This window comes from Bos mutus, chromosome 24 (genome assembly GCF_027580195.1).
Source record: "Bos mutus isolate GX-2022 chromosome 24, NWIPB_WYAK_1.1, whole genome shotgun sequence".
In the NCBI taxonomy this organism is placed as follows: Eukaryota; Metazoa; Chordata; class Mammalia; order Artiodactyla; family Bovidae; genus Bos; species Bos mutus.
In genome coordinates this window covers 24,136,994-24,157,384 of record NC_091640.1, presented here as the reverse complement: position 1 = coordinate 24,157,384, position 20,391 = coordinate 24,136,994, and the positions used below count along the sequence as shown (strand labels likewise).

Here is a 20,391-nt window from a genome sequence, read left to right as displayed (position 1 = left end):
CTGTCATAGGCAAAAGCTATCTAAAAATTATGCTTTTCCTGGTGAAGAAATGAATTTCTATCCACATTGAAACTAGCACATACAAATCACCACCTGAAGCCTATTTTTAATACATGCAAGATAACAAGCAATATGAAATACTTATAAAAATGAGAACTAAAACAGCTTTCACATTTTCTTTAGGAAAATCCTTTTTTTTTTCATTGCTGGCACTGACTTTGACTCCTCACCAAATCAATGTAAAGTGAATTTTAGAGGAAACTCACATTTCAAAACTAAAAGAGGGAAGCAAAAACATGCTAATGAGATACCTGAATGATACAATATTTTTGAGATTTTATGATGGAAACCATCCATTGAGGTTGAGGCGATTCAGATTAAATAGCAAAAGTTCATGATCTGTCCATTGGTTAAGTGAAGAGAGGATGTTGTTGGGCTTTGAATCTATGGTCGTTTCTAGGAAAGAATCTCTTGGATTCTGAGATCACAGCAGTCAGCCTGGAAGCTGAAATGAGGTAGCATAATGCTGTGCCCTTGATTGTATCTTTGTCAGTACAAGAGATGATTAATCATTTATTCTGAATAATTAAATGAATGATGAAATGTTTGCATTCCATGAGACCCAGAAGCGTCCCTTAGAACACAGAGTAGTCTTCTGATTCATGTGCCTATGTGATTCCTTCACAAGCTCAGGTCACATTAAGATGATGCTCCAAACTGAGCACATCCATAGCAGTTACTCATTATTTCTCAGCTATTGGTCCACTAAAACCTTGGGAAAATATCACAGCAGATGTTCATCCATAGTCTCTTGGAGATGATACTTGAACCTAAGTTAAGGCAACCGTGTCCTGGACCAAATTTTCTTTAATCAACTTTATATATGTTAAACCCCTGAGTCACTCTTTCCCTAAGATTCCTCATTATCAAAACAATCTTCTAAAGAGATGTGTATATTTCTAAAGGCACTCCTAGTTTTACAGTTTAAGAGTCATGAAACATATCTATAATCCTAATGAAAATTAAATAGCTTCTAATTAAGTAGGTAGTCCTTTCCCCACCAGAAAATCATCACTGAAAAAGTAGCTTCAATGAGATGAAATTACAAAAATAATTAGTGAATCAAATAATGTTTCAGTTGGATACTAGAGACATAATCCATAAGTTATATGGTTTTTACATGCTTTTAACCCAACATATTGGGTTTTGTTTAGCAATGCTATAGTAGAGCTATGAAATGGTTGGAAGTAGGAAAATTCTGAGTTTGATTCCCATCTCAGTCAGTCTTCCTCTACTCGAGTAACCATGCAACACATTCAAAACTCAGTTCCATACTTACATAGGAGATGATGAAAATCATAATAAGAGAAAACTTTCCAGGATGACTGGGGGGTATTTCAGAGAGAAAGTTTGAAAACTGTATGGCACATATTCCTGGTTCACATAAGTGCTTGTTAAGAATTGACTGATTCTATAATAATTTGTATTCCCTTAGTATTAAAGCACTGAGAACCAGAGAAGTCCAAAAGTTTAAGCTTTATAAGTCATTTATAAAAGAATTGAAGTATATTATACATCAGTTTTGGAAGAGATCTTATTTACAGCCAACAAAACCATCAACGTTTGCATGCTTGCTTAGCTTACTTTTCTTTGCAGGCCTGAAGAGCTCAAGATAGCAATTGAAACAAACCCACAGTGATTTGATCAACATATCCATGGCTTTTGTTTAGAAAAAGAAAATATGAAAAATATATTTGAAAGCTTTCAACACAGAAATACAAGCTGTTTTTCAATGATTTCCCCTCCATTCCTCCTTAGTGTTATTTTAAATTTTGAGATCTGAGAAGTTTTAGAATAGATTCTATTCTATAATTACCTATGAATGGGGCTAATAAGAATTTTTCATAATTGTTTTTGTTTGTTTCTGATTTTTAAAGCATAAAATATCCATCACTGCAAATTTTAAACATACAGGAAAGTATCAAGAAACATGCAAAACAAGCAGACATAAGTCTATCACCAAAAGTAAAACTATAATATTACGAAATTTGAGTCAACTGCATATAAAATGTTGTTAAGGATGGGGTCATATTTCATATTTTTTAATATTTAATTTTTTTACTCTTCCATTAAGCTTTCGTTGCTACTCTTGTTCTAAAAGTACTGAGAAGTTGAACAGTGTATAATCATCTGTGTATAAAAAATATTCCCTAAGAAGTATGATAATTAAAATATAATTATTTACTCTGCCAAAAGGAATGTATGTTCAGAAGCAATGAAATTATTCTAAAGCAGGAGAAAGACACAAAGAATTCCATTTTATCTAACAGGAAATTCAACAAGGGAATCACAGGTTGAGCAGTGCTTTTGTGTACCCAAAACTAAACTGGTCAAGGGAAATGCTTCAATATCAAGAAAATGGACCAAAATATTAAAGGGTTTTCTCAGTTTTGATGGCCAAATTCCATCCTGTAAGCAGTGCATTAGACGCTAATGACATACGATTTCTCACTGACAGATTTAACAGCATCAATAAGGCCTCTCTGTCCATTGCAGCAAATTGATCCTACATGACACCGACAAGGGCAGCCTGCACTTAATGACCTCCATCGCTGAAGGATGGAAATGAAAAATGATTGGAAGTACAAATAAATCTCTGAAAGTTTCCCTGAAACAGGTGTGCTAAAAGTGATTCGTTTGAGGGATCATCAGAAACATAAACCCAGTCTCCTAGCATGCCCCACTGTCTGTCATCCAAGAGTCTCACTCCTTGGATCCTGAATTGATGTGCTTTAATTCCAAAAATGACATCAAGACAAGTTGGTTCTTACTATGTAAATACTATGTAAGGGATCTCTCTTAAATGCATGTTCTTCGCTATTCATGCAGGTATCTAATTTATTTGTCATTTGCTACCAAAGGATTCTACACAAACTGGTAAAAACATACACAGGATTTATTTTTGTTTTCCTTCTGGCTAGAAAAGGAAATATAGTACTAACCTCGATATCTTTTTTATACTCATCAATCATCAGCAACAAAACATGTTTAAATAACAATGTCTAACGCATGAAGCGGCTGGACAAACGCTCCATGGAGAGACAGATATTCTTTCTATGAATCCGGCACAATGAGTTGAGGAAGATTTTAGCATATAATTGTGTTCTCAATTCTTTCCCAAACACATTTGTTTCTTGATCTACCTTCATCTTAATAATACTTCAATACAAATTTTTAACAGAAGAAGACACACCCTCTCTGCCAATATATTTGGAAGCTTTAACTCAAATGAGAGTAGATGGATAGGAAATAAAGCGTGTTTATAAACAACATAGCAGATGAATGTAATGTTAATAGTCACTCACAGTTGTGTGTGTGTGTGTGTGTGTGTGTTGGTCTCTCAGTCATGTCTGACTCTTTGTGACACCATATGGACTGTAGCCCACCAGGCATCTCTGTCCATGGGAATTCTCCAGGCAAGAATACTGGAGTGGGTTGCCATTTCCTTCTCCAGAGGGTCTTCCTGACCCAGGGATCAAACCTTTGTCTCTTGCATCTCCTGCATTAGCAGGCGGATTCTTTACCACTGCGCCACCAGAGGAGCCCCCCTACTGGTTTTTATAGGTAGGTAAATTGTTAGAAATTAATCATGCCTCTAGTTTCTGAAATATAAATTCTGGGAATACACAAAGACTCAAAGGAAAATAACTTCTTGTGAAGAGAAATTGGAGAAGAATATAGAGGAAGCAGCTGTATCTTGACACTTTAATAAAGAACAGAGCTTTCTCTTTACTTTTGGATTTGTGGCATACTGCGTGTTTTACTTTTTTGTTTTTAGTATTATGGAAGGTTTTACAAAATGTATTAGAATTTCTGATGATTTCCAATAACCTGAGATGTCAACTATTTCTTCAAGTTCCTAATTAAGCCTCATATTTAATAAGAAAATAGAAATCAAAATACGGAGCTCATAAACATGAGGGAGAATTAGAGGTATATCATGAAAAGTTACCTACAGAGAGAACTGAAATTTGAAGTGTATGATAATATACTTAAATTTATGAACTATAAATATTTGGTACTTCAGGCCATAATATTTAAAAGTAAATTAGTATAAAATAGTAGAATATAAGTATGCTTTTTCATTTCTCAAATAGTCTTTCAAACTTCAACTTCAAAATGTTGATAAAATATACAAGAAAACTTTAAAAAAGAAAATGTGCCATTTGGTGGCATATAAAGAACCACCCTAAGACTGGCGACCTCATGACTGACTGTCTACTGTTACTTTTTGTGGTACATATGTCAAGTAAATCATTATAATAGAAAAATGAGTAAAACCTACCTGTTTCTTATCTCTAATTGAACCATCAAATGATAGTTGTCTTTCAAACCGGCTGAAATAATTGTCCTTTACTGTTAAGAATATATTCTGTAATCTCTGATACTCTTGAGCTAAACGTAGATTTTCTTCCAGTGAGTCATCTTGTATTTTCTAGAAGATAAATATGCACATGTACTTAATTAAATCATTTAAAATTATGTTTGTATTTTTACATCATTTGAATTATCTAAAAGTACTACTTATATATAAAAGTCAGTTTTCATTTCAATCCCAAAGAAAGGGCAATGCCAAAGAATGCTCAAACTACCACACAATTGCACTCATCTCGCATGCTAGCAAAGTAATGCTCAAAATTCCTCAAGCCAAGCTTCAACAGTACATGAACCATGAACTTCCAGATGTTCAAGCTGGATTTAGTAAAGGCAGAGGAACCAGAGATCAAATTGCCAACATCCATTGGATCACTGAAAAAGCAAGAGAGTTCCAGGAAAACATCTATTTCTGCTTTATTGACTGCACCACAGCATTTGATTGTGTGGATCACAGGAAACTGTGGAAAATTTTTCAGGAGATGGGAATACCAGACCACCTTACTTGCCTCCTGAGAAACCTATATGCAGGTCAGGAAGCAACAGTTAGAACTGGACATGGAACAACAGACTGGTTCCAAATAGGAAAAGGAGTATGTCAAGGCTGTATATTGTCACCCTGCTTATTTAACTTCTATGCAGAGTACATCATGGGAAATGCTGGGCTAGAAGAAGCACAAGCTGGAATCAAGATTGCCAGGAGAAATATCAATAACCTAAGATATGTAGATGACACCACCCTTATGGCAGAAAGTGAAGAGGGACTAAAAAGCCTCTTGATGAAAGTGAAAGAGGAGAGTGAAAATGTTGGCTTAAAGCTCAACATTCAGAAAACTAAGATCATGGCATCTGGTCCCATCACTTCATGGCAAATAGATGGGGAAACAGTGGAAACTGTCAGACTTTATTTTTTTGGGCTCCAAAATCACTGCAGGTGGAAATTGCAGCTATGAAATTAAAAGACATTACTCCTTGGAAGGAAAGTTATAACCAACCTAGATAGCATATACAAAAGCAGAGACATTACTTTGACAACAAAGGTTCGTCTAGTCAAGGCTATGGTTTTTCCAGTGGTCATGTATGGATGTGAGAGTTGGACTGTGAAGAAAGCTGAGCACTGAAGAATTGGTGCTTTTGAACTGTGGTGTTGGAGAAGACTCTTGAGAGTCCCTTGGACTGCAGGGAGATCCAACCAGTCCATTCTAAAGGAGATCTGTCCTGGGTGTTCATTGGAAGGGCTGATGCTGAAGCTGAAACTCCAATACTTTGGCCACCTCATGCAAAGAGTTGACTCATTTGAAAAGACTCTGATGCTGGGAGGGATTGGGGGCAGGAGGAGATGGGGATGACAAAGGATGAGATGGCTGGCTGGCATCACCGACTTGATGGACATGAGTCTGAGTTGACTCTGAGAGTCGGTGATGGACAGGGAGGCCTGGCGTGCTGTGATTCATGGGGTCGCAAAGAGTCGGACATTATGGAGTGACTGAACTAAACTGGATATGTTGTAGAAAAATAAAACCAAAAACATGCTTCCCATGACACTAACATCCTCCTTGGCTGTTAGTAGTTTTCTTTCTTGATGCAGATGGATTTGTGTTAAACACTGATTCATCAGAGGCTATATGATTTTGTTTCTCTCTTTCCCAGACCTCCATCCACAATGTCTTGGGAAGGATCTAGTCCTAAGGCTTCACCCAGCATTCTAGGAAACTTCCTCCAGTATTCCCTTCTCTTTTCCTTTTCTCAAGTCCTGGGGCTCAAGTACAGAGAAGACATTTAGAAGGTTAGAATCCTATTTGCAAGAGGTTCAGAATGGTGGCACAAACAGAAAACATTCAAAACACAGAGAAGTGAAGAGTTAAAATAGATGAGGAGCAAGGAATGCAGTGTTTGGAGCACCCACAGAAAGTCATTATTTGTTACTAGTATACCAGAATCCGCCTGCAATGGAGGATACCTGGGTTCGATCCTTGGGTTGGGAAAATCCCCTGGAGGAGGGCATGGTAATCCACTCCAGTATTCTTGTCTGGAGAATCCCCATGGACAGAGGAGTCTGGCAGGCTACAGTCAATGGGGTCACAAAGAGCTGGACACAACTGAGTGACAAAGCACATACCTTCAGTTCAGTTCAGTCGCTCAGTCGTGTCTGACTCTTTGCAACCCTGTGAACTGCAGCATGCTAGGCCTCCCTGTCCATCACCAACTCCCAGAGTTCACCCAAACTCACATCCATCAAGTCGGTGATGCCATCCAGCCATCTCATCCTCTGTTGTCCCCTTCTCCTCCTGCCCCCAATCCCTCCCAGCATCAGAGACCTTTCCAATGAGTCAACTCTTCGCATGAGGTGGCCAACGTATTGGAGTTTCAGCTTTAGCATCAGTCCTTCCAAAGAACACCCAGGGCTGATCTCCTTCAGAATGGACTGATTGGATCTCCTTGCAGTCCAAGGGACTCTCAAGACTCTTCTCCAACACCACAGTTCAAAAGCATCAATTCTTTGGTGCTCAGCTTTCTTCACAGTCCAGCTCTCACATCCATACATGACTACTGGAAAAACCATAGCCTTGACAAGATGGACCTTTGTTGGCAAAGTAATGTCTCTGCTTTTCAATATGCTATCTAGGTTGGTCATAACTTTCCCTCCAAGGAGTAAGCGTCTTTTAATTTCATGGCTTCAATCTCCATCTGCAGTGATTTTGGAGCCCCCCAAAATAAAGTCTGACACTGTTTCCCCATCTATTTCCCATGAGGTGATGGGACCAGATGCCATGATCTTAGTTTTCTGAATGTTGAGTTTTAAGCCAACTTTTTCACTCCCCTCTTTCACTTTCATCAAGAGGCTCTTTAGTCCCTCTTCACTTTCTGCCCTAAGGGTGGTGTCATCTACATATCTGAGGTTACTGATATTTCTCCCAGCAATCTTAATTCCAGCTCCTGCTTCTTCTAGCCCAGCGTTTCTCATGATATACTCTGCATAGAAGTTAAATAAGCAGGGTGACAATATACAGCCTTGACGTACTCCTTTTCCTATTTGGAACCAGTCTGTTGTTCCATGTCCAGCTCTAACTATTGCTTCCTGACCTGCATATAGGTTTCTCAAGATGCAGGTCAGGTATTCTTAGCTATGTGAAAACTTAAACCTGCTTCTGTGAGCAGTCAAGAACTACATAACACTCCCCATGACTAAATAAATATATGTCAAATCTAATACAGACCTGTCAGTATGTACCTTTTGCCAGTATTACCCACTGGCAAATTAAGCTCTGTCTATCATTTTAAATTAGATGTATGACTCAGTTTATTTGCTGATTTCTAACAAAATTTTCTTTGGCTGCTTCAAAAATATGTGGAATATATCAACAGCCTTAAGTATTTTCAAACCTGCAAATCTAGTAAATCATCTCATGAAAATTTATCCTAATCAAAAAACTTAATCTGTCGCAACCTTATTTATAACAGTAAAAAGTTTTCAAAACATATAAATGCAGATTAATCATGATGATGATAATGATGATTAAGTAACTAGATATAAAAATAACCATTGTGAAGCAATTAAAAATGTCTCTTTAGGAAAATTGCTATCCCATCAAACCTTTAGTATAAGTTGTTAAAAAAATATATTGCAGGATGGAAATGTGCACAGAGGAAATGTAATTCAGCAGAAAATTGCCTGTACAAATATTTCTATATTTATACACTAGAAGATTTATTAAGGTCAACAAACATATTTCTCATGAAAGCTTGGTATCCATATTGATCCCTAATGATTAATGCTATGTCATAGGTGTTCTTCAAAAAGCCAAAATGATGAACTGAGAGCAATTTTAAGTGTTCTTGTCCTAATTCTGGAACAGTAATTTGAAACTTTAGACACTTCAATATAATAGACTTGCTTAAAATCACAAAATTATCCTTTGACAGGAGGACAAAGTGTCTACGAATATTTTTCTTCGATGAAGGTGCCTTTGAAAAGGTGGTTATAATTCTTTTTGATATCTTAACACTAATACTGAAATCTAATCCTCAAATGGTTAACTTGGAACTTTGATACATGTTCTACTGGAGGCATGAGCAGTAATCATTTTGAGGTTTTTGTTTATTTGTTGTTTGATTTAACATAAGTACAATTCTGATGCCTGAGATAGTGTATCTTTCAAACACATTTCCTTCAAGATCCAAATGGATATTATAAATGTTGAATATAGAGGAGTCCTACAAAAGTTGTAGGATTTCTTTTAAACTTATTTAATGGCACTTAATTGGGGATGTATTTGTTACTTTATGCTTTCATTGTGTAATGTACAGTTTTATTTTCAAATGCATATACTTTCAATTTCTATATGACACCAGTTCTCATTGTTTTATATGCCATAACTAGAGTAGATACTGATAAATCAAATTGTATAGTTCTGCCAATGAATCTTCAAAACATTGTTACATCAGTCATGATATTTTACATTATCATTTTCCAGTAATGAATTTACCAATTCACTGACTATTCCTGAAAGTCCGTGACCTTCAGATGTGCAATGAAGTTTAAGTTTTTTAATTTTAAATAATGATATTCTGCTGACACTGAAAATGTTTTTATGTTTAACTGTGGTTCCACCTCACAACTCTGACTGGCTGAATATTAATCAATAGTATTATAACATGCAAATGAAACAAAGGGGGAATGATAATTATTGGTGGGTATATGTCCAGGAGAAATAATGCTACCACCACTGGAGTTGAACAACTAGTAGTAGAAGATATTAAATAAGGGCACGAAGGCTGGAGTCGGCAATATAATAAAAGGGTAAGAAGGAAGGAGGAACTAATAACAGAAGTAGATGAGTTTTACATGCTTTTAAATTCAGAATCAGCTAAATCTTATCAGTTAAGCCTTTCTACATAAGGTTTTTACAAAATGCACACTTAAAAAGTTGTTTCTAAATCCATTAAAGAAAAATTTGATTGCAATCTTTATAGGTTAAAATGACTGAACTCTGAGTTGATTTACAATATTATTTTATTCCTTTATTGATTTATTTACTTTTTTTCATTCAGTTGCTTATTTCAAAGTTTTAATTTAGTAACTATTGTATGCCGAGCTCTACGATGTAATGGTGAACCTCAAGAATTTGAGGTCTTACAGGAAAGCTTTGCACTTAAAAATCACAGAAATATATAATTTGAATACAGAATTTATAAACTTTTGCGTTCTTTGTGTTTTCTGTATGTGTTAAACTTGCCCAGGTGTCTAAATAAATATAACACTTTCTCAAAGCCAGATTTATTGGTATTTATTCAATTTACATTACTAGTGATCATTAATATAATGAAAAATTGAGAATATGGCTTGATAAAGAGAAGAGAGGATGAACATCTGTTAATAGTTTCCACGTTGTCTAGAATTTAGGAAGTAAAATACTTAGCTTGAAGAGGGTTTATTCTCTTTTATCTCAAATTACTTGTTAAACTTTGATGTTTGGGGGCAGATATTCAGCTTATTATCCCAACATTTTATTAGGAAATAAAGATTAGGTTTATAAAGCGTGAACAAAAATACTTATAAATTCCATGAGGAATGGCATTTTCATTTTGTTCACCCATAAGGTATACTGTACAAAGCAGAGCTGACATTAGTGGATACCCAGGTTTCTATAGATGAATGAATGAATGAATACACAGAATAACAGGAAATACATGTATTTATCACTTTAGAACCACACATTTTATTGGCCCACTTCTAGGAATAACTAATTAGTTATTAGATGCTGTAACCATAATGAAGCACATTTATTTGTAGTATTTGATCCTATACCACTTGAGAGGTGAAGATTTTCAGCACTATTTGAAGATTATTGTAAGGATATACCACACTGTCCTTTATTGACTACGCCAAAGCCTTTGACTGTGTGGATCACAATAAACTGTGGAAAATTCTGAAAGAGATGGGAATACCAGACCACCTGACCTACTTCTTGAGAAGCCTATATGCAGGTCAGGAAGCAACAGTTAGAGCTGGACATGAAACAACAGACTGGTTCCAAATAGGAAAAGGAGTTCGTCAAGGCTGTATATTGTCACCCTGCTTATTTAACTTCTATGCAGAGTACATCATGAGAAACACTGGGCTGGAAGAAGAACAAGCTGGAATCAAGATTGCCGGGAGAAATATCAATAACCTCAGATATGCAGATGACACCACCCTTATGGCAGAAAGTGAAGAGGAACTAAAAAGCCTCTTGATGAAAGTGAAAGTGGAGAGTGAAAATGTTGGCTTAAAGCTCAACATTCAGAAAATGAAGATCATGGCATCTAGTCCCATCACTTCATGGGAAATAGATGGGGAAACGGTGGAAACAGTGTCAGACTTTTTTTGGGGGGGCTCCAAAATCACTGTAGATGATGACTGCAGCCATGAAATTAAAAGACGCTTACTCCTTGGAAGGAAAGTTATGACCAACCTAGATAAGCATATTGAAAAGCAGAGACATTATTTTGCTAACAAAGGTCCATCTAATCAAGGCTACGGTTTTTCCAGTAGTCATGTATGGATGTGAGAGTTGGACTGTGAAGAAAGCTGAGTGCTGAAGAATTGATGCTTTTGAACTGTGGTGTTGGAGAAGACTCTTGAGAGTCCCTTGGATTGCAGGGAGATCCAACCAGTCCATTCTAAAGGAGATATGTCCTGGGTGTTCTTTGAAAGGACTGATGCTGAAGCTGAAACTCCAATACTTTGGCCACCTCATGTGAAGATTTGACTCATTGGAAAGGACTCTGATGCTGGGAGGGATTGGGGGCAGGAGGAGAAGGGGATGACAGAGGATGAGATGGCTGGATGGCATCACCGACTCGATGGATGTGAGTTTGAGTGAACTCCAGGAGTTGGTGATGGACAGGGAGGCCTAGCATGCTGCAGTTTATGGGCTCACAAAGAGTCGGACACGACTGAGCAACTGAACTGAACTGAACTGATATCACACTGTCCAGACTGAGCAAGAGTTCTTTCTCTGGGTGCACTCTTGATGTTCATGAGGCACCTTGAAACAGTACGGAGTGCTATTTTTTTTTTTTTTTTTTAATTACCTCATTAAACCATGGTCCTAAAAATACCGAGAAACCATTGCTAAACAAAGACCTGGCTTTTTCTTTTGTTACCAAAAATGTTGGAAAATGAAGGTAGATTGAGATCCCAAGATATCCAAATAGTAATTATACCTTCTCCCCACTTGACTTTTATTATTCTTTAAGCCATGTATCTCATCTTGGATTTTCCTTCAGTTTTCTCCATCTTCGGCTTCTTTTTCTCACTCTTCCCGGTCCCCTTTCCCTCTCCTGCTGGGTAAGTAGGGAATAGGGAATTATAAGGAAAAAATGAGTCCTTTCAGGACAAGTATTGAGCATGTATCATCTATATCATCTATTTATGTTTCACCTAGTGATTATGAACAAGAAGGTAGAAATGAGGTTGCATTTGAATGTTAACTTATGAATTCCACACATACTGGAGCTGCTACTGCCCTAGTTGTTAGATTTACAGATAGGGAAGGTAAGTCAATGAAAAGTCAGGTAAGACAACCTGTATTTTCCAAAAATGGCCATAGAAATATTTTCATTTCCACATGTTCTCTTTGTCACTCCTATCAAGAAGCACAGTTGATTTCTCTGTCCCTTGAACCTGGGTAGAGTTGTGGCTTCTCCAGCCAACAGAGTATGGTGGAAATGATGTTGTGTGCCCTCCCAGGCTATTTTATTTTAAAAAGTTAGGTTAAAAAAAAAAAAAAAGCATGCAGTTTCTGCCTGGCTCTTGATTTGGGGACATTTATGCATGGACCAGCCACCATGTCGTGAGGAACCCAGGCCACAAGGAGAGGTTATGTGTAGGTGTTCCAGCAAGCAACTTAGCTCAGGTGTCAGGTGACGGCATCAACTGTGAGGGCGTGAGTCATCTGAAGATGACGCCAAGGCAAGTCTTCAAGTCGTCCAGCTGACAGTTCAGAATGTGTGAGGTGAGACAGCATGGCCTGCTATGTCCTGTCCAAATTTCTGACACATAGACTCCTGTTGCATGAAGTTTGGGGGTACACCAGGCAAGGTTACATACATATTAAGTGGAGGATCTAAGCTTTGCATCCAGGCTGACGGGTTCCACATCCCATACTCTACTCTATCCACTGTACATACTTCCTTCATAAACAGAAGCCAGCACTCTTTCACATTACACAGTGCCACCTTTGTAAAACCTGATATTAAATAATCAAACTAAGTAACAGGAGTACCTTGTTCTGAGCCTATTTCCATCAATCTCTTTTCATCGATCTAGTTAACAAGTAACTTGTTGACATATTAATAGATAGATTGAGCTGCTGAAGAAAACTGGAATTTAGCCCCCTTGGAAGCTACATTCCATTGTAAGTTACTGTGGGCATGCTGGTTATCCATAACCAGCCTGGTGTTGTTTGCTCTATATTTGCACCATATTCCATGATGCAAGGCCAAGTGTCCAAGTGCACAGACCTTTACAGTTGATGCCTGCACAACTCTGGACTACAGTGACTACAGCAGAGTAATGCTACACTTCGAGAAATCTGGAGGTCCAGCCAGACACACTTTGGAGAAAATCTAAATCCATTTGAACTATATATTTCTTTTTGGGGGTGGGGGAGGCAGGATTAACTTGTTTTTAGTTTTAAATGGCCTAATGGAAAAGAAGATTACAAGAAAAAAAAAAAAAAAAAAACTTGATCTAAATATTCTAGGAGCCGTGGCTGCACAGGTACAGGAGGGCCTAGAGGAGCTATCCCATGTTGAAGGTCAGGAAGGGCGGTGGTGAGAAGATACCGCTCGTCCAAGGTAAGGAGCAATGGCTGCACTTTGCTGGAGCAGCCATGAAGAGATACCCCACACCCAAGGTAAGAGAAACCCAAGAAAGACGGTAGGTGTTGCAAGAGGGCATCAGAGGGCAAACACACTGAAACCATACTCACAGAAAACTAGTCAATCTAATCACACTAGGACCACAGCCTTGTCTAACTCAACGAAACTAAGCCATGCCCGTGGGGCAACCCAAGACGGGTGGGTCATGGTGGAGAGATCTGACAGAATGTGGTCCACTGGAGAAGGGAATGGCAAACCACTTCAGTATTCTTGCCTTGAGAACCCCATGAACAGTATGAAAACGCAAAATGATAGGATACTGAAAGAGAAACTCCCCAGGTCAGTAGGTGCCCAATATGCTACTGGAGATCAGTGGAGAAATAACTCCAGAAAGAATGAAGGGATGGAGCCAAAGCAAAAAGGATACCCAGCTGTGGATGTGACTGGTGATAGAAGCAAGGTCCGATGCTGTAAAGAGCAATATTACAATAGGAACCTGGAATGTCAGGTCCGTGAATTAAGGCAAATTGGAAGTGGTCAAACAAGAGATGGCAAGAGTGAATGTCTACATTCTAGGAATCGGTGAACTGAAATGGACTGGAATGGGTGAATTTAACTCAGATGACCATTATATCTACTACTGCGGGCAGGAATCCCTCAGAAGAAATGGAGTGGCCATCACAGTCAACAGAAGACTCTGAAATGCAGTACTTGGATGCAATCTCAAAAATGACAGAATGATCTCTGTTCATTTCCAAGGCACCCATTCAATATCAGAGTAATCCAAGTCTATGCCCCAACCAGTAATCCTGAAGAAGCTGAAGTTGAATGGTTCTATGAAGACCTACAAGACCTTTTAGAACTAACACCCCAAAAAGATGTCCTTTTCATTATAGGGGACTGGAATGCAAAAGTAGGAAGTCAAGAAACACCTGGAGTAACAGGCAAATTTGGCCTTGGAATACGGAATGAAGCAGGGCAAAGACTAATAGAGTTTTGCCAAGAAAATGCACTGGTCATAACAAACACTGTCTTCCAACAACACAAGACTCTATACATGGATATCACCAGATGGTCAACACCAAAATCAGATTGATTATATTCTTTGCAGCCAGAGATGGAGAAGCTCTATACAGTCAGCAAAAACAAGACTGGGATCTGACTGTGGTTCAGATCATGAACTCCTTATTGCCAAATTCAGACTTAAATTGAAGAAAGTAGGGAAAACCACAAGACCATTCAGGTATGACCTAAATCAAATCCCTTATGATTATACAGTGGAAGTGACAAATAGATGTAAGGGCCTAGATCTGATAGATAGAGTGCCTGATGAACTATGGAATGAGGTTCGTGACATTGTACAGGAGACAGGGATCAAGACCATCCCCATGGAAAAGAAATGCAAAAAAGCAAAATGGCTGTCTGGGAGGCCTTACAAATAGCTGTGAAAAGAAGAGAAGCAAAAAGCAAAGGAGAAAAGGAAAGATATAAACATCTGAATGCAGAGTTCCAAAGAATAGCAAGAAGAGATAAGAAAGCCTTCTTCAGCGATCAATGCAAAGAAATAGAGGAAAACAACAGAATGGGAAAGACTAGGGATCTCTTCAAGAAAATCAGAGATACCAAAGGAACATTTCATGCAAAGATGGGCTCGATAAAGGACAGAAATGGTATGGACCTAACAGAAGCAGAAGATATTAAGAAGAGATGGCAAGAATACACAGAAGAACTGTACAAAAAAGATCTTCATGACCCAGATAATCACGATGGTGTGATCACTCACCTAGAGCCAGACATCCTGGAATGTGAAGAGAGTGGGCCTTAGAAAGCATCACTACGAACAAAGCTAGTGGAGGTGATGGAATTCCAGTTGAGCTATTCCAAATCCTGAAAGATGATGCTGTGAAAGTGCTGCACTCAATATGCCAGCAAATTTGGAAAACTCAGCAGTGGCCACAGGACCGGAAAAGGTCAGTTTTCATTCCAATCCCAAAGAAAGGCAATGCCAAAGAATGCTCAAACTACCGCACAATTGCACTCATCTCACACGCTAGTAAAGTAATGCTCAAAATTCTCCAAGCCAGGCTTCAGCAATACGTGAACCATGAACTTCCAGATGTTGAAGCTGGTTTTAGAAAAGGCAGAGGAACCAGAGATCAAATTGCCAACATCCACTGGATCATGGAAAAAGCAAGAGAGTTCCAGAAAAGCATCTATTTCTGCTTTATTGACTATGCCAAAGCCTTTGACTGTGTGTATCACAATAAACTGTGGAAAATTCTGAAAGAGATGGGACTACCAGACCACCTGACCTACCTCTTGAGAAATTTGTATGCAGGTCAGGAAGCCACAGTTAGAGCTGGACATGGAACCACAGACTGGTTCCAAACAGGAAAAGGAGTACATCAAGGCTGTATATTGTCACCCTGTTTATTTAACTTATATGCAGAGTACATCATGAGAAATGCTGGACTGGAAGAAACACAAGCTGGAATCTAGATTGCCGGGAGAAATATCAATAACCTCAGATATGCAGATGACACCACCCTTATGGCAGAAAGTGAAGAGGAACTAAAAAGCCTCTTGATGAAAGTGAAAGTGGAGAGTGAAAAAGCTGGCTTAAAGCTCAACATTCAGAAAACTAAGATCATGGCATCCGGTCCCATCACTTCATGGCAAATAGATGGGGAAACAGTGGAAACAGTGTCAGACTTTATTTTTCTGGGCTCCAAAATCACTGCAGATGGTGACTGCAGCCATGAAATTAAAAGACGCTTACTCCTTGGAAGGAAAGTTACGACCAACCTAGATAGCATATTCAAAACCAGAGACATTACTTTGCCAACAAAGGTCCGTCTAGTCAAGGCTATGGTCTTTCCTGTGGTCATGTATGGTTGTGAGAGTTGGACTGTGAAGAAGGCTGAGCACAAAAGAATTGATGCTTTTGAACTGTGGTGTTGGAGAAGACTCTTGAGAGTCCCTTGGACTGCAAGGTGATTCAACCAGTCCATTTTGAAGGAGATCAGCCCTGGGATTTCTTTGAAGGAATGATGCTAAAGCTGAAACTCCAGTACTTTGGCCACCTCATGCGAAGAGTTGACTCATTGGAAAAGACTCTGATGCTGGGAGGGATTAGGGGCAAGAGGAGAAGGGGACAACAGAGGATGAGATGGCTGGATGGCATCACTGACTCGATGGATGTGAGTCTGAGTGAACTCCGGGAGTTGGTGATGGACAGGGAGGCCTGGCGTTCTGTGATTCATGGGGTTGCAAAGAGTCGGACATGACTGAGTGACTGATCTGATCTGATCTCAAATATTCTATAGAGATGTCTATGACCCAAATATTTGCATGGTACATGTATGTATAGAAAACCTGCATCACGTTTACAAACATTTTACTGTTATTAACATAGTCCTATTGTCTATGACTAAATTTATCATGTCATTGATACCCTTGCTGCTGCTGCTGCTGCTAAGTTGCTTCAGTAGTGTCTGACTCTGTTGACCCCATAGATGGCAGCCCACCAGGCTCCCCTGTCCCTGGGATTCTCCAGGCAAGAGCACTGGAGTGGGTTGCCATTTCCTTCTCCAGTGCATGAAACTGAAAAGTAAAAGTGAAGTCTCTCAGTCGTGTCTGACTCTTAGCGACCCCATGGACTGCAGCCTACCAGGCTCCTCTGTCCATGGGATTTTCCAGGCAAGAGTACTGGAGTGGGGTGCCATTGCCTTCTCCGATCCATACCCTTAGTTACTCTTAATTCAGGCCTTTGGATCCAGGTCACCAGGCAGAGGAAGGGGTTAGGTCCTTCTCTCAATTATGCATTCATTGTAAGAAAGTTGTCATCTTCTGACCAAATTTTAATTCTGTCTGATTCTAATGTGCTTATGTGTGGTGGACTCAGACGATATTTTCTGATGATCTGTTTGTCATCTCCTGGTTCTTGGTTGTTAATAGTTTTCTGAAGGCAGCTCCTTATTTTTTTGCATCTTGCCATCACTCTGCTGGCTGCTGCTGCCATGTCTGTATCCTGACACAGACTGCACCACACTCACTTTAGTCCTGTGGTTGGAAAGAACCTGCCAGAACAACTAGAAAGCAAAAGTTGTATTGCTGATATTTTTGTTCAGTGTTACTCTAGAGCAGCCTCACTTCTAGCTTTCATTCATTTATTCATTTGTTCTTTAAATCATTTGTTTCGCAAACCCAGGCAAGAATACTGGAGTGGGTAACAATTTCCTTCTGCAGGGGATCTTCCCAATCCAGGGATCGAGTCCAGGTCTCCTGCATTGCAGGCAGATTCTCTATCATTTAAGCCACCAGGAAAGCCCTTTATCTTATAAGTCCAGCTCTCTAGCTACCTGAGGGTTAATGAGAAGGGTGGGATGTGACTCCTCCCATCACTTTTTAAAAAATAACTTTTACCAGGGATTACAGGCTAGAAAAGGCAGAGGAACCAGAGATCAAATTGCCAACATCCACTGGATCACTGAAAAAGCAAGAGAGTTCCAAAAAAATATCTATTTCTGTTTTATTGACTATGCCAAAGCCTTTGACTGTGTGGATCACAACAAACTGGAAAATTCTTTAAGAGATCAGAATACCAGACATCTGACCTGCCTCTTGAGAAACCTGTATGCAGGTCAGGAAGCAACAGTTAGAACTGGACATGGAACAACAGCCTGGTTCCAAATAGGAAAAGGAGTACGTCAAGGCTGTATATTGTCACCCTGCTTACTTAACTTATATGCAGAGTACATCATGAGAAACTCTGGGCTGGATGAAGCACAAGCTGGAATCAAGATTGCCAGGAGAAATATCAATAACCTCAGATATGCAGATGACACCAGCCTTATGGCAGAAAGTGAAGAAGAACTAAAGAGCCTCCTGATGAAAGTGAAAGAGGAGAGTGAAAAAGTTGGCTTAAAGCTCAACATTTAGAAAACTAAGATCATGGCATCTGGTCCCATCACTTCATGGCAAATAGATGGGGAAACAATGGAAACAGTGTTAGACTTTATTTTGGGGGGCTCCCAAATCACTGCAGACGGTGATTGCAGCCATGAAATTAAAAGATGCTTGCTCCTTGGAAGAAACGTTATGACCAGCCTAGACAGCATATTGAAAAGCAGAGACAATACTTTGCCGTTCAACAAAGGTCCATCTAGTCAAAGCTATGGTTCTTTCAGTAGTCATATGTGGATATGAGAGTTGGACTATAAAGAAGGTTGAGCACCGAAGAATTGACGCTTTTGAACTGTGGTGTTGGAGAAGACACTTGAGAGTCCCTCGGACTGCAAGGAGATCCAACCAGTCCATCCTAAAGGAAATCAGTCCTGAATATTAAGTGGAAGGACTGATGGTGAAGCCGAAACTCCGGTACTTGGGTCACCTGATGAGAAGAACTGACTCATTGGCAAAGACCCTGATGCTGGGAAAGACTGAAGGCAGGAGAAGAAGGGGACGACAGAGGGTGAGATGGTCGGATGGCATCACTGGTTCTATGGACATTAGTTTGCGCAAGCTCCAGGAGTTGGTAATGGACAGGGAAGCCTGGCATGCTACAGACCATGGGGTCGCAAGAGTCAGACACGACTGAGGGACTGAACTGAACTGAACTGAACAGGCTAGACTGGGAGGAGGCAGAGTGTAAACAAATCCATTTTAAATTATTTCTTGAAGAACTCCAAATTTGATCCTACCAGGTGGGGAAACCGGGATCAGAAAAGGCTTCATAGAAGAAATCATCAGTGACCTGAATCTAAGAACAACCATTTTATTGGGCAGGGATCTAAGCTGTCCTGCCATGTGGGCCAACTCATATTTGAGCAAAATTGGGTGAGTCTATTGAGAACAATGTTTTCTTGGCTCCTTTAGGACTATTTGATTTATGACCTATGACTTGTGAATGAGGCTCTCATAGATTGTGTTAAATGTTCTGCTATCTCTTGACTTTAAAATATTACTATGTAATAAATAAAACATATTTTTCTCTATATATATTTCCTATATATTTAGTGCATCATTGAATCACAGCATCACACATAGCTATCCATTCCAAGCACCAGTATTTCAGTAGTATGTGATCCTGTTCAGATGTTCATGCCTTACACCATTAATATCACACCATCAAATCTCCATGGTTCCCACATTTGCTTCTGGCACATCTCTACCAGTTTAGGGCACTGGGTTGGTAGGTTTGTGTGCAGTGATCTTTTGATGTGACTAAGTCAGGAATCAGTACTGATTCATAGAATGTGCAGGGGACAGACTTTAGAATAAATGAGACATGGAGGTTCCAAGACTCTCCGTGAACACCATTGCTTTGAACGCATTCCCTTTGATTTCTGAGAATTAGCCTGGTGAACACGAATGCTTAAAATACATGTCAGTTCCCTAAAAAGAGAACATACATGAAGAAAATGCCTACTTCTCAGGTGCCTCACCTACTGTGTGTATAGAGGCATTATTGTATTGCTGTTGCCTTAAAAATCCGTACACCAATTACTACAGAAAACGAGAGCTCTCCCCAGTGTTTCCAAGGAACAAGTCTGGGAGAATGATATGTGTCGATACTCTGAAGCCTCAGAGGAGCACAAACTGTTTTAACTCTCCCAGGACCCACTTCCTTGTCTGCGCTGCCATGGAAACCAGTCTCTTGTCCAACTCGAGTTCCCCGATAATTAGTCTTGAACATTCTTGATTTTTAAATGAATAAATCAGTCCCCTGCATCAGGTTTGTTACATACCTCAAACTCTGCATATTACTCTGACAAAATGCTCTCTATTCACTCATTTCTTAAAAATACCTATCGAACAACTGGTATACACAAAATACCACGGAAGGAGAAGGGGAGAGGTCAAAGTACCTTTAGGACCCAGTTTGATAAAAGCCTGCCATGTGTCAGCAGACCAAACTGTCACCACTAAACCCCAGCAAAAAGTTTCCTCAGCTGCCCAACCCCAGCACTGACACAGGTGACCCCTAGAGTCCATGTCTGAGCTCCCTGATTGGCTGACACATTTAGCTACCGCTGAGTCACTCAACAGTTTACTAATTTTACACAACAGTTTACACTACAACATTAC

At 39.3% G+C, this 20,391-nt stretch overlaps 1 protein-coding gene across 1 annotated transcript in view; it reads right to left on the bottom strand.

Moving 5' to 3' along the window:
• Positions 1 to 20,391, bottom strand: part of CCDC178 (coiled-coil domain containing 178) — a 379,230-nt gene that overhangs the window by 123,719 nt on the left and 235,120 nt on the right. The window contains exon 18 of the mRNA XM_070361801.1: positions 4,346 to 4,495. Within this exon, the coding sequence (XP_070217902.1) occupies positions 4,346 to 4,495 (150 nt within the window). The remainder of the gene's footprint in view (positions 1 to 4,345; positions 4,496 to 20,391) is intronic.